Source organism: Acipenser ruthenus, chromosome 7, assembly GCF_902713425.1.
Source record: "Acipenser ruthenus chromosome 7, fAciRut3.2 maternal haplotype, whole genome shotgun sequence".
In the NCBI taxonomy this organism is placed as follows: Eukaryota; Metazoa; Chordata; class Actinopteri; order Acipenseriformes; family Acipenseridae; genus Acipenser; species Acipenser ruthenus.
This window is the reverse complement of record NC_081195.1, coordinates 39013421-39029091: the sequence shown is the minus strand read 5'-3', so window position 1 is coordinate 39029091 and position 15671 is coordinate 39013421. Positions and strand designations below refer to the sequence as shown.

The window sequence follows — 15671 nt, the reverse complement described above, 5'->3', positions numbered from 1 at the left end:
GACGGCCATGGATAAGGGTTTGATTTGAACAACCTATACCACACTGGGATAAGTGACAGCTGGATTTGGAGCATTTGATATCCGTTTGTCACAACCCTTTTGAAACCAGGGACTGGCTCAGTGTCTTCCTAAAATCTGGGGGGGCTGCTGTAATGTAAACCTTGTGAGGCTGTTGTTTGCAAAAAAACATATGCTCAAGATGAGGCCATTTTGATTTCATTTAACCATTAAATGTTCCCAAGCATTTTTACAATTTGTAGGCCTAAAATAAAACCAGGTTTTTCTCTGGTCTTGTAGGAAGCAACAAGTTTTCTGCGTTCCGTATTAAAACACCAGATCTCAAAAGCATCAATAAGACAGAGAGGTTATGCAGGATTTATATTGTGTGGGCAATTGTATGGCTGACTGCTGTGTTTTTTTTTTTTTTTTCTGTGTAGTCTTCATCAAGGATAGCTTATGCATGATAATGATAAGCTGTGAGAGCTCATTAAGTTTGGGTTGTTTTTTTTTTTTGCTGTTTTTTTTTATTATAAAATGCTCAATTGTTAACCTTGATTGTTTCTTGGTGTTTCTGTATCATAAACAGTATCCCTTTACTAAAACTTTGCAATGCATAGCGAATCTAGCCCAACAGAAGAAAAGAAAAAAAAAATGTTTGTAAACGTGTCGATTTTCAAATATTGCATGTTCTTGTATTCCTCTGTGTTTAACGAAGACTTGTTTGAGATTTTTTGTGGGACCAGTGAGATGGGATTTATAAAGGTGTTATTTCAGGTGTCGGCATCGACGCTGGTTAGGACCGAAGAAACAAGGCTACTTTAGATGGGAAGGTGAGGAGGGCAGGCTGATTAAAAGCTTTATACTGTATTTCAAAGTGTAATGTTACTTGCCAAATGATAAATTATTCAGCAACTGTGGTTAAGATAGCACTTTTTTTTTTGGCATTTTATGCAGAACTAGCATTATGCAATTGCATACAGTTAGCACAGTTTTTGTAATTTGGCACTTTCAGAGCTTCTATAAGGAGAGCAGCACCATAAAAAAAATGAATCGTCGGGTTAGGTGTGTCTTGCTGCTGCTTCCTCATTATGATTGTTGTATTCCTTTAAAAATGCCTTTGCCTGTGAGCTTTTTCAAAATAGGCAAGCATTCAATTAGGTTTTAAAACTATTTCAATCACCTTTTGAAAGGCCTTTATACTTGAGAGTTTTTTTTTTTTTAATTTCCACAGTACTTTTGTAGCTTTAGCTGCTGTGCAAATTATGTTTTGACCCCTTCGGAGGTAACTGTCCCCTTTTTTGGGTCAGGGTCTAGCCTGTAAGCAGTATAGCACGTGTTGATTTTGAAGTGAGGAATGAAAGCAGATGAGAGAAGTGGCTGTGTTGATGGGCTGATATGAAGTGTTTTTTTTCTCCCTTTTTTCAAAGGCAGTCCCTGCCCAACAGCAGCTGACAAAACTTCTTCATTGGTGTCCTCAGGTGTATTGCGTACAGTGTCCATTTTAGGACATCCTCAACAATAATGTGATATCTTGTAGCAATTGTAAGTCGCCCTGGATAAGGGCGTCTGCTAAGAAATAAATAATAATAATAATAATAATATCGCTCCTTCCTGTGTCAGGCATCAGTCCTCCTCGAGTCTTGTCATCAGGCATCAGGCATCAGTCCTCTTACAATCAGTCATCAGGCATCAGTCCTCTTCAAGTGTGTTGTGTGTTTTTTTTTTTTTTTTTTTTTTTTTTTTTAAGGGGAAAGTGAGGGGTTGGGCGGAGTCGTCTACATCACCCAATCAAACGAGTAAAAAACTTTCAATGTTTCCATTGGATGACACAAATGTCAATCAAATGTTCAAGTAGATGGCATTAAGTTATTGTGGTGGGTGAGTAAGAAGTTATGAAAGAAAAGATGACAGTATAATTTAAAAAAAAATGTAAAGTAATTGCTAACAATACAATGTAGCTGCTGATTAGTCAATTCATTTTTACTTGCATTTAATATGTATATTGTAAGCGTTTAAAAAATGTGTTCTTACAATGCGCAATTTAATTATTTTAATTCGCTAGGATTTAAATTGTAAGTCAAATCGATAGGTCACGGATGTAACCCTAGTTCCCTGAAAAAGAAGATGACTGCCAATTATACTTTTGGGATATGCCTGCTTGTCAGGTATTCGCAGAGCATTTTATTTCAAAGCTGCCGATAGGTCTCTTCTGCCTTTCCCAGACAGGTAGGTGAGTATAACTCTAACCTTTTTTCCAGTTGTGATTGACTCTTAGAGCTCCTGCTCTAGAGCCTCGGTACCTCGTCGCTTCAGCGCCCTCGGTGCCTCAAGGACTCCACACCTCAGCACTTCGATGCCCTCGAGGCTGACAAGCAGGCATATGCCAAAATTATCATCTTCGAATTGAAAGGGAAATTCTCAGCAGATATAGCAACACATATCAAATATAATTATCAAATATACAACAAATATGAAACCTAGAACTTTACACACAAATTATACCATAACTAAAATAAACGTGAACTAGGGATAAAATAATTTACTAACAGTGTAGTAAGCATTGTAATTCAAAATAAAAAAAAATTACAAATTACTAAAGCAAGTAAAAAAATGGATGTAAAGAATTCAGTGGGTACTCTCAGAGTGTAATTGTTTGAGAATGGTTAACTGTTTATGAGCGATAACGTAAACTGAAGCACCTACATGTTTAAACTCTTCAAAGCAAGTACACACTTTATGAAGTGCTGTGTATTCAGAAGCAATTCCTTGGTTGATTAGTGACCCAGTGCATTAAGATGCATAACCAGTGCACACACATACAGGGGTCTTCATAATCTCACTATTACAAATGGAAAAGTGGTACATTAACAAATCTGCAGTTTGCTGGATAGAAACCAAATGGAACCCTAAAGGTCTATAGGAGGCTAGCAAGCTAAGATACAAGTTTGAAAAAGTGTGAAAATTCAAGGCAGTTAGAAAGACTCAAAATAAGGATTCTAAAAGTGAATGTTGGACCCCTTCTTGGTGCTGCAGTGATCTGAGTGCAACGCGTGTGCAATCGATGGCTTCCATTACTCTGAGAAATCCAGCAATGTCATACAATTCCCTTTTTTATTTTGTAGCTGCTCCCATTAAGTGGGATACCGATATAATCGTTAACCCTCTTTATCAAGTCACCCATGACCCAGAGACATCGAAGGACAATGCTGCCTACACCTTCATATGCGGGGGTATGGCACGGCCCCTTTTCATAGGCAATTCAGGGTGCTCCCGCAGAGTCTGACAGAGATACAGACGCAATCAAGTTTTTAGATCGTCATCTGGTGAATCTAAGACATGAACCCTGGTCCTGTACATCCTCTCTCTGCATCGTCGGCGTTGCAGCCGGGATCTGTCGATCTCAGGCTCACACTCAAGCTCTAAAATTAAATGATATCAATAATTATATAGACTACATAATATAATGTATTATAATGTTCTAGAAACCTACACTTGTATTTATAGTGTATCTTAAATGTCTATAACATTCTGTTCCTATATACGATCCCTATATACTATATAATATATACACTACATCTAGGGAAGATATCAACAACCTGTGTAAAGTTGGTCAGTCTTTAAAATGTTTAGGATTGAGTCTCTGGTCTGATGGGTCTGCAGATCAAATGAGACAGACATAATGGATCAGCTGATGCATTTACATTCCTACAGCTCAGTTAATTCAATCACTTTTGCTAACAAGAGCCACTGTTGCAGTTTGCTCTCAGGAGAGCTCAGCGATTTACTAGAAGGAGGGGGGTGTTGCTGTAGGCTTGGCCTGCCCTCTCCCCTTTTCAAAGCTGAAACAAGACCCTCTATATGGCAGGAGGAGATTTTGAACCCCCTCCCCACCCCACACAGACACCACTCACACACACACACACACACACCTAGGCCTCCCTGCAAAACAATGTACTTTTTGACTTGTTGAAAACAAAGGCCGGGATATTAACAGTGGACTAAACCTTTTAAACCTCCCTGCAGTTTACCGCTCTGTTCTCATCTCTCCTTCACTGTTACATAACACACCAGTTACAAATTCTAGAACACGGCTTAGATATAAAACTCTGTATAGTTTAAAAGCAAATCCGTGTGAATTGTCATAGTTTATCTGGAGTTAATTTGCACTTGGAAAAGGAGGTTTTAATTAACAAAACAGTATATAACTCTAACAGTATATATAAGTCAACATAAGAAAATAAATTCCAACCAATATATAGCTGACTTATGGTGTTTTTTCTTCTTTTTAACCAAAAAAAGATTGCAAAATGCACATTGAGTTGTATATAGTAATCTGTGGCAAAATACCCCCCTGAAAGGGTAAGTGGAGTTTAATTTGTATTTATTTATTTATTCATTTTTTTATTCCGTGCCATCCGATTTTTACCCACACGCCAGATCATCGTAAATCAGCATTTTATATGTGGTGTTCTAAATAAATCTACATTCTGCATGACAAAATGCACAATTTTAAATTAAGTTTACAAATTATACACAACATAGATATTCCCAAAAATTCAAGATTATTTTCTATCTTTCATTTTAATTTAGCATTTAGACGTCCTGCGTACCCACTATGACTCTTAGAAGTACCCCCAGTGGTACACATATCCCTGGTTGAAAACCCTTGCACTAGACAGTTTTACTTTTTTTTTTTTTTTTTTTTTTCACATATGTATTTTCTAAGGAAGGTTATTACTGTCTTATTAATCATACATGTGTGTCCTCTAGCAGATGGCAATCATAACCTCCTACTGCTGTAGGTAATTGCAGGATTATGCTATGTGGTGTGAGGGGTTTTCATGCAGTAAGATGTTGTCTGTGTGGATATTCAGATCGCTGCTGTTGCTAGGGGTTTCTTTGTTGATGCAGTAAGATGTTGTCTGTGTGGATATTCAGATCGCTGCCGTTGCTAGGGGTTTCTTTGTTGATGCTTTAAGATGTTGTCTGTGTGGATATTCAGATCGCTGCTGTTGCTAGGGGTTTCTTTGTTGATGCAGTAAGATGTTGTCTGTGTGGATATTCAGATCGCTGCTGTTGCTAGGGGTTTCTTTGTTGATGCAGTAAGATGTTGTCTGTGTGGATATTCAGATCGCTGCCGTTGCTAGGGGTTTCTTTGTTGATGCAGTAAGATGTTGTCTGTGTGGATATTCAGATCGCTGCTGTTGCTAGGGGTTTCTTTGTTGATGCAGTAAGATGTTGTCTGTGTGGATATTCAGATCGCTGCCGTTGCTAGGGGTTTCTTTGTTGATGCAGTAAGATGTTGTCTGTGTGGATATTCAGATCGCTGCTGTTGCTAGGGGTTTCTTTGTTGATGCAGTAAGATGTTGTCTGTGTGGATATTCAGATCGCTGCCGTTGCTAGGGGTTTCTTTGTTGATGCAGTAAGATGTTGTCTGTGTGGATATTCAGATCGCTGCTGTTGCTAGGGGTTTCTTTGTTGATGCAGTAAGATGTTGTCTGTGTGGATATTCAGATCGTTGCTGTTGCTAGGGGTTTCTTTGTTGATGCAGTAAGATGTTTTCTGTGTGGATATTCAGATCACTGCCATTTGCGAGTGGTTTCTTTGGGCAACTGATTGACTATTATAGAAAGGGAATTCTGAAATAAAAAAAAAAAAAGATATCTAAACTCACAAAACAAACATCATGCCCCAGCAAAAGTACTGTTTTTAACTTTACTAATATCACAAAGTTTGAAGATGAAGCAGAGCTTTAAACCACAAGAAGATATGCTGATTGTTCCAATTGCAATGGCCCCACCCCTCTATTTCCCTTCTTACCAAATCCATCAGCATCAAGCTATATTAATATTAGATTCTGTAATGCAGACACTTTCATATCAACACCAAACATGCCTCTCAGTGTGTGTCACACTGCTAACCTAGGTCACAATTGTAATGCATTGTTTTAACTGAACATATATCTTACAGGAGCAAATCATTCACAGTTGCCTGAACGAACACAAAAACCATTGTTTCTGTTAGCCCTGTATTTTATGCAGCACTAAAGCCCCTTAACTCACAGCTCCACATTCTAATGCCCCGCCTCTTTTAATGTATGTAAACACACGGCACCACATTACCAGTGGTACAGACACAATGTGCATGTCCTGTAGGATTCCCACAGGCTGCCAGATAACACTGTTTACTGTGTAAGGAAAAGAGTGGAGCTAGCCCCATGCACAATCTGTCTGGCTCAGATCCAGAGCTTGTTATAGGATCTATTTGGGAAAATGGGGCCCCAGACCGTCAACAGAAAATTGGCTTCACAGAGCCGAGATCAAATTCCATTGTTAGTTTTATTTTATTTGATGTTTTCCCTGTAAAAGTCCTGCTAAAGGTGCCCCAATATAGGAGTACCACATTTTAATCATGTTGTACCATGTGTTTTTCATTATTAAACCATGGACATTAAGCATAATATCATCAACTGATTCTGGCTAACCATTGCCAGACCATGCTTGATATATCAGCCAAGGGATGAAACTTAGAATGCTGAGCTTGATCTGATCTCCATTTGTAACCCCTGGTCCTTGTTTCTTTTTTCAGGTCGAAAGAGTCTCTTTTGTCCTGCCTAGTTTAAATGTTTCTGAACCTCCTAGAGGATCCTTTCTTTGAGTAGATTGGTTCTCTTTTTATTTAAGTGCATTCCGTCCCGCCTATATAGATAGTCCTTGTTGTAGAATGTGGTCCAATTTCCTTCCTAGCTCTCTGAATTTGTTTTGCAGGGATCTTGGCCTGTCTCTTCCAATGTTGTTTGTACCGATGTGGACGACTGCTACCGGGTCGTCTCCTGTTCATTCTAGGAGCCTGTCCACGTTCTCAGTGATCTGTGTGACAAAGGCTCCTGGAAGGCAGCACACTGTTGTAGTAAGGGGGTCCAGACTGCAAACTGAACTTGCTGTGTGTGGAAGGGTGGTTAATTCACTGACACAGGAGACAGAAAACTGTAGTGCTAAACACCACCTGGATGCACGATTTATTGTTGTCCACAAGGTGGCACAGTTGCAGTATTGTTACCAGCAATGGTAGAAGCGACTTACAGTTCACCTTCAGTGCACACGCAGATGCACAAAATAATAATCAAAACAGAAGGCACAAAGAAAAAGAGAAAATAAAACACTATTAACAAAACTACAAAATAAAGGTGCTGCACTCTGCAGCGTTTCTCCGACCGTCGCTATCCGCATGGCCCGAGACTCCGACCTACACTCCACAGTTCCCTCAACTGCGTAGGTTAAAAGTATACTTTCGGGGTCTGCCCAAGGTTTCCCCGCTACTGCTCTATTTATTTTCTTATTCTGTTTTACTTTGTTTTGTTTGTGGGTGGTCTCCTTTCGTTTCTTCGTCTGGCCATAAAGCTTCCGCTGGCTTGTTTACGTCCTATAGGGGCAGATCTTACGAGGCTGCTGCCCTCTTCCTGCAGCACCATGCATACGCCAGACGTCAGTACAGATCTCCCCTGTTACACTGTGTTTCTCAATATGGTGGCTTTCAGTCTGTTAGGGGTGCACTTCCAAGAATTGTGGGTGTGCCAGTTCCTCAAGCTCCTGTTTCTGTCTCATTTCCTGCAGCTCCATTTCTAGCATACTGTGGCAATGTGCCCCACCCCTGTGTGTATTTGTGTGTTTTATGTTGTATGTTGCGTGTGGTGTGTTAATGTTGGTGTATAGATATGGCTGCACAGGATATAAACGGGTGTGTGTAGCACAAGTTATTTAAAATGTATAATTGTATTTAGGAACGGGGATTGCACTTCACTTCACGTGCATTTAAAGTATTTAATATGTGAGCACGGGGTTGCACAGAATTAGTTCACGTGCTGGGATTCAAGTGAATAATTAATTAGTAATTGAATCCCGGCACAACAGTATATATAGATACACGTTTTACTCACTCGGGGTTGTGTGTTCGGTGAGTGGAGAACGGGTGTGGAGAAGGAGGAAAAGTAAAGTATACTAAAAGAATAATTGTTATTTATTTATTCTTACTCGGCGTGTTTGTTTGTCTGTTAGTCCACTGTTTGTTTAAGTGTTAGTCCGTTTTGTTTGTCTATTTTATTTTGGCGTAAAGTGCCGTGTCCTGTTTTCTGTTTTGTTCAAACCTTTTTATTTATAATAAACCGGCGCAAGCAAGCGCCGTCATCATTTCATTTCACCGTCCTGTGTGTTTCCTTTCCTGGTTCTGACGTCACCACTCAGCCACCCTGTTCACACATACTTACTAGTTTAAGCAAGTCCTGGATCGTGCGGCACTTTATACACATTTGGTTTAGCTCTTCTGGATTTCCCACATCATGCAGGTGTCACAGACTACTGGCTTGAAGGCCATGTTGTTGTTGTTATTATTATTATTTATTTATTTATTTATTTATTTTGCAAGTTTAAGTTTAGTCAATCTGCTTCTAACTGCTCTGCCCTTGGTGCACTTCTCACACGATGTCGCTGTCGCTGGAAGAACTGCCTCACGTTGTGTTCTGTTATGCTGTTAGTTCCGCCCCTTCCCCTTGTCTCAGAACGGCGCAGAATTTGAATCAGCTGCTCTGAGTTTTAGTTTGTGATTAGAAAAAGACATGCAGCTGTTAGAATTTAAGCTGCATTCATTTCCCAATTAATGTATTTTCTGATGAAAGCAATTCCAAGTTTAATTTCTCCTTACTGCTTCTAACTGCTCAGCAGTTTTAAAACGATGCACTTCTCACACGATGTCGCTCCCACGCTGTCGCTGGAAGAACTGCCTCGCTTGGAAAAGTACAGGAAATTACCATGGTACATTTTTCCAGTTATCTTACCCCAGTATGTAATTTGGCTTGTTGGAACTTTGTGTTAGCTTCCTTGGTTTGAATTAAGCACTAGTTGTTTGATTTGTGGCGTTCACACTGCTGGACGTGGGTCCTGGACCTGCCCCCACAGAGCGTGGGGAGGCCGTGAGGGAACAGCATTGTTATTTGACCCCTCAATTGATTTGTGTTTTTATTGAGAGCAGCTTAGGAAAAGCAGCTGCCAGACCTGCCCCAAAAGGTTGCAGTAGTAATAAAATTGGGGTCTTGGAGACACAGGGTAAATAATAGCATTGTCTGCAGGAAATGCAAGACCACTGTGAGCTGTTCTGTCAAGTTAAAAAAAAAAAAGCTGCAAAGGTATGTATAACTATTAGACCACAATGTCTCCCAGTTCTTTTTTTTTTTTTTTTTTTAATTTAGTCGTCGCCAATTATTTTTACCCCGGTTTTCACCCCAATTTAGCATGCCCAATTATTATCTGTATCCCCTGCTCACCGCTCGTAACCCCCCCCCCCCCCGCCGACTCAGGAAACGGAGGCTGAAACACGCGTCCTCCGAAACGTGCTCCTTCCAAGCCGTCATTTTTCGCACTGCAGATCCACAGCAATGCTACCAGACCTATAGTGCCGGAGGACAACACAGATCTGCCGGCTCCGCTGCAGAGCCACAGGCGCCCTATCGGCCACAGGGGTCGCTGATGCGCGGTGAGCCGTGGATTCCCCTGCTGACCTAAGCCCTCCCTACCCGGGCAGCGCACAGCCAATTGTGCGCCTCCCCCTAGGAACTCTCGGTCACGGTCAGCTGTGACATAGCCTGGATTCGAACCAGCGATCTCCAGGCTATAGGGCACATCCTGCGAGGAGCGCCTTTACTGGATGCGCCACTTGGGAGCCCCTTATGTCTCCCAGTTCTTAACTTGTTAGGCCACCCTATCTCTGAGTCCTCAACTCTAACCACTAGGCCACACTGTCTCCCAGTACCTCTGCACAAACAATGAGGCAACAGTCCTCACTTCAAAACAGATCACACTACCTACCTCCAGAGCCATAACTGGTTATCTATTCTGCAGCATAATCTCACCCCCAAAACAAGGATGCTGTCTTTGTGGATTGCATATCTACATGACCTCTAGGCATATCAAGACAGCTCACCCACTGGCACTGTCTCGGCACGTATCAACTGTCGGCGGAGTAAGATGGGAGTGTCATGGAGGTCACATTCTCCTGCAGGATTTTATTGGTCTGAGCAGATGGCTCCTCTTTACAAAAAATTGTGGGAGTTGTCTTTTTTTTGTTTGCACTGTTGTTATAATGGTGAATTCTCAGAAAAAAGCAGCAAATCATTCCAAAACAGAGAAAGATCTCATTCAGATACAATGAAAGAGCTCGAACACCAGGACTGCTTATCTTCTGTGAGTTCAGCCTCTGACCAACAGTATTGGTCTAAAACAGACCCACTGGATTCAATGCTGCAGACCAGCACTTCAAACACACCTACCTTCTACCATGCAGACTGGCACTTTAACCACTGAGCTACTCAGCCTCACCACCTTCTACGCTGCAGCCCATCGCTTTCTGTAATGACTGATCTAATCAAACCCACTACATACCACTCTGTAGCCCAGTGCTTCCTCTAACCACTGAGCTCTTCAAACACACTACACGTCACACTACAGTCCAGCACTTTTGTCTACCCACTGAGCTATATAAATCTTCTGCCTTCCACACTACAGCCCAACACTTTAACAAACCACTGAGCTCCTCAAACACATTATATTCCACACTGCTCTCCAGTACTTTCTCTTACCACGAACTTCTGAAACCCACTACCTTTCACCCTACAGCCCCCACTGAGCTACTCACACCCACAGCCCTCCACGTGACAAAACAGCACTCTAACCACTAAGCCACTCAAACCCCCAGGTCCCAGTTCAGACCAGTGCAGTTAACCCTGCTTCCACAGCTGAGCCACTCAAACCTCCAGCTCCGTGTTCAGACCAGTGCAGTTCCTAACCCTGCTTCCTCAGCTTTGCAAAGCTGAGCCCCCTCCTACTGAGCATGTGACCCCCCACACCCCCAAAGAAAAAAAAAGAACCAAAATGTACTAACAAAAACGTATTTGCTCTCTGGGACTAATTTAATTTGCTTAACAAGCATCAGAAGTGAGTGATTTTTTTGTGGCGACATGTGACTTTCTAGGCAAGGATCCAAGCTTAGAGTAGTACACTGAACTTGAAACAATGGGAGAGAGAAAACCCTTTGGTTCGACTGTACCCCAGCAATAGTGCTGCAGCCGCTTGGAACAGATGCTTTCAGAAACTATTGCTGATGCATGTCCATTGTCTGCCGAGTGTAAAGATGCTCTACATTATAGAGGTTCCAACAATGTTGGTATATTATTCTAGACCCTTATTGAAAATATAGCTCAAAAGTGTTTCTTGTAAATATTAGGGTAACAAACTTTGTAAAACAGTCCCTGAATACTGCATAGGCATGTGTTGCATGAAGAATACTTGTTGTGTTATAAGTGCTTCACTATAGGAAACAGTACTAGTGGGTTACCTAATACAATATCTGTAATATGCGTAGTGTTTCTGTGACTTTGAAATGTATTAAAATGGGTTTCATTAAATGTTCTTTCACATTTTAGACTGGCATGCCAATTTCTGACTGGCATTTTCCATTACTTACTGTAGTAATTGCCTTCCAATTCTCTTTGACTAAAGCATCTTGCATCCAAACCACCTGCTTGCGAAGCTCCTAAATCTGGTTTTGTTCTATTAAAAATATTGTTTATTACTTGTATTTGCATGTCTTCCATGTGTGTAAGAGCTGTGGACTGTGCATAAATCAGCCAAAGTATCAATTAAAATGTGAATGGTGTTATTGACATATTGGTTAATCCGGCCCTGCGTTGGAGACAGAGAGTGAGCGGAGCTGAACGAGCCAATTGTATATGGAGTGGGGGAGCGGAGCGGGGTAGTTGCTGGAGTAGAGCATGGAGCGGACATTTCCAGCCCACTGTTTCACAGCACTGAAAAGAACTGAGCACGGTTTTATTTTTCTTAAATACATGTTCGGCCATGGAGTTTGCACAAAAAAATTAAAAAAAGGTGACAATACAGACGCAGTCACTGTATAGTATTTTCCATCATGCCTGTGCTTGGTAACCATTACTTTTCCAGTTTCAAACTATAATTAGGCACTTTTATGTTTTGTAGACTTGAGAATTCCATTAAAAAAAAAAAAGCTTTATATTCAATGTGATTGGCATTGCACTTTATAGTTCATTATGGAGAGAGAAATATATGCTCTCCCAATTGTGGATTCAACGTCATCAGTGTGTCCATCTGTCTGCAGTTATTACATGGCCTATATTGTTCTTATACTGATTCTGGTATAGAGAGCTCAGCAATTACCTACCCGATGGGCAGGCATATCCCATACATAATGTCGTTGGTGGTCATCTTCGCATTGAAAGGGAACCAGATCACAGTTATGTGGTACTAGGAAGCACCATCAACAACACCAGTATTGCACATATTCAACTGACTTTTATACCCTGGATTTATCACCCTCTGTACTGTTCATATGCTTTTTTTATACTCTAGATGTATCACCCTGTATACTGTTCATATGCTTTCTTTAGCTGCAGTTGGTAGAATCTTAACCTTGATCTTTTTTCCCCCACAGGTGTGTAGTGACAATGCCAGTTGCTAACACGATGACTGCCGGTAGGGCGGTGCTGGTGGGAAGGAACTTTGAAAACTGTAATTCCCAATCTATCGACAGGTAAGATGGCTTCAAATTACGTACTTTTATTTACGGTCCTGTCTGTTTTAGATTTACCAAAGAAGCAACCTTCCTCACTCTCCAACTAACTAAAGTGCTAAAATCCATATTCTTACCTTTTACTAGCCACAGTGTCTTTAGCACTGCCCCTCTTTTCTAGCATTGAAGATCTTCAGTTTTTTTGTTAATTTTGTATACATTATTATTATTATTATTATTATTATTATTATTATTTATTTCTTAGCAGACGCCCTTATCCAGGGCGACTTACAATTGTTACAAGATATCACATTATACATTATTTCACATTATACAGATATCACATTATTTTACATACAATTACCCATATATATACAGTTGGGTTTTTACTGGAGCAATCTAGGTAAAGTACCTTGCTCAAGGGTACAACAGTAGTGTCCCCCACTGGGGATTGAACCCACAACCCTCTGGTCCAGAGTCCAGAGCCCTAACCACTACTCCTCACTGCTCCACACATTAATACGGGATACAGTACTTTTCAAGTTCTGATAAAACTCTGTACAACATACTTTCCACTACATTGCTCTATGGGCCAGATAAGGGTCCAATTCAATTAATTGTAGGTCTTAAGTTTTTGCTCAAGTGCAAAGTTTGCTTTACTATTAATGCTTCTACACTATTAGTAAATGGCCTCTACCTACATCTGGGTGGTTTCTTACTGTTTGGAAACTTCAGAATTGTATTATTACATTGGTAGAGCAAAAAATAGGGACAACTTTCCCCTGGAGCGATAGCTTTGCAACTATTCTTCCCAATTGATTGATTGATTTATTTTTTATTTTTTTTGGGGGGGGAGGGGGCTTGCAAGGAAACAACTTTTTTAAATGAGTGTATAGTGTGGCACCAAACATTAAGCTGTCCTAGGACAATTAGAACTTTAATCAAATCATCTGTGTCACGCATGCATTTTCACTGCCTCTTCTCCCCTCTCTGTGCCTCTCCCCTCCCCTCTCCCTCTCTTTCTGTATCCCTGAGCTCTGTGTGGTGTTATTGGATATCTTGTTTGTCCCATCAACCTCAGGGAACCTCCCTTGTTTTACTATTGCTCATTCACATGCTGCTTCCTCCACAACAAACCTGCCCACTGACCACAGGACCAGAGAGGAAGCTCTCATGTGGCTTTGGGTGACCACAGTATGTGGCTTGAAATGCTTCAGGAGTTGTCAGATTTTAACGGAGGAGCTGTATGCATGTTCAGAAGCATATCAGGGCAGTGCTTAAAATCATGTTTCCTTGGGACCATTAAGATTCCAGGTTTTTTGTTTTAACCAGAACCAATATGGGATTATAAAATAAGTTCCTTACAATAATTAACTGTATTTAGCATCCACCCCCCCCTCCAATTTCTTAAACCACAAAATAACATTGTTTTGTATGTGACTTCTGAAAGTCTCTTCAAGTTTGTGAATTGGATGAGCAATCACAGGTAGATGTTGGGGGAAGGGTGTCCACCTCTCTCCAGCGCCTCCTACCCAGCACCTCCTGGGTTCCTCTCTGCATTAGTAGGAGCCTATGGAAAGACAGCCCATCCACAGCATCTGTTTGTGGCCTGGACCTCGCTCTCAAACCCCTCTCCTGCCAACAAGATGAAAAAAAAAAGTGTTGTGTTTGACCTAATTTCTCATTCCAATCTTTCCTACTTATTAAATAAATAGGACCTTTTAAAATAAATAGTCTGTGTGAATTAATGATCAGCTCATTTAAGCAAAGAAGTCTGATTAATTGGGCGTGGTTGATTTGGTTATGACTGTCCTCGAGTAGTTATGTTTGTTTACTTTGTGTTTAGTGTTACTGAACATTGAGTGACAATAGTACTAGTTGTAGCAAGTTGGGGCTCCAGCTGGCAGCAGTTGTTGGAACTGTGAGAGTTTTCTGAGAACACACCTCAGTAATGACCTGAACAATCCAATCCAGACGCTGTCTCAATCACAGACATGTTTTTTAGTGATAAGGGACAATGTCCATGTGGACAAGTTGACATCAGAGGTCAAACGGAAAGAAGAGCCATTTCCAGATGAAGTATTATATGTATAGTAGTATCTGTAGATCATTTCAATGTTTTCTTCTGTATCATTGCTGTTGCCAAATAGTTTTTCATTCTGTATCATGTTTAAACTGCTATTACCAGTGAAACAGGCACAGTGGAGACATTTTGAACGAATGATGAAACAAGTTATGCTTCATTGATTATATCAAAGCAGTTTAGTGCAGTTTAAACTCATCAATAATGTTATGTTCAAAGAACCTGATAATTCAAGTTCTGATCAGTGTGATTAACAGCTTTGCAACCATTTAAATACTTCACAGTTCCCCAACTCTCTCCATTTTCTTCCCAGTATTTGTTACACATATACACGTTCTTGCCTGGGTTAATTAAATTAGCTCTCTGTTCTGTTATTTCAATTATTCAACATGGGGAACCACTGCTAAAATTGCTACTGATAATAAGAGGTAAAAACATATATTTTAAAACACTCCTTTTCTACTGGAAGAAGAAAGCTTTGTACAAGCTGGAGGGGGCCCTTGTCTTGGCTTTAGCCCAGCAACTGATTCACCTCAAACATGTGACCTGTGTTGCTGGCTTTGCTCCTCGTCCCACTCAAGGGCTAATTGCAAACAGGCCTCAGTGCGTCTTCTTTTAATTAGCTGCAGATATTGCTTCAGAGACACCCTTCAGCTATTTGGGGAACATATCCGGATACATTGAAAAGACATTGAGATCTTCTATGTACAGGTGATTGTAAATTGTGTTGACCACTTTGCACTGCTGTTGTGGACAGCCCTGCTGTCAGCCTTAGCATGATACCATCTTACATTAACAACTTCATGTATCTTGAACAGCTGAGATTCAAAAACAGCAGGAGGTAGCTTGAAAGGCGGCCTCCTTTTAAATAGGTTAGAACTGGTGTTTTTATTCCGCAGCAGCGTTGCAAAGTGACCAGTTACAGTAAACTCACCCTGAATTTTAATAGAATAGAAAATACTATTTATTTTAAAACAAAGTAAGCAAATTGTGTTTC

General features: G+C 40.7%; 1 protein-coding gene across 3 annotated transcripts in view; it reads left to right on the top strand.

The window, feature by feature from the left end:
* Positions 1 to 15671, top strand: part of LOC117414676 (DENN domain-containing protein 2A-like) — a 61033-nt gene that overhangs the window by 17098 nt on the left and 28264 nt on the right. For all 3 annotated transcript variants that reach the window (XM_059026924.1, XM_059026925.1, XM_034024441.3), the window contains exon 2: positions 12514 to 12612. In XM_059026924.1, the coding sequence (XP_058882907.1) occupies positions 12527 to 12612 (86 nt within the window). In that variant the 5' untranslated portion in view covers positions 12514 to 12526. The remainder of the gene's footprint in view (positions 1 to 12513; positions 12613 to 15671) is intronic.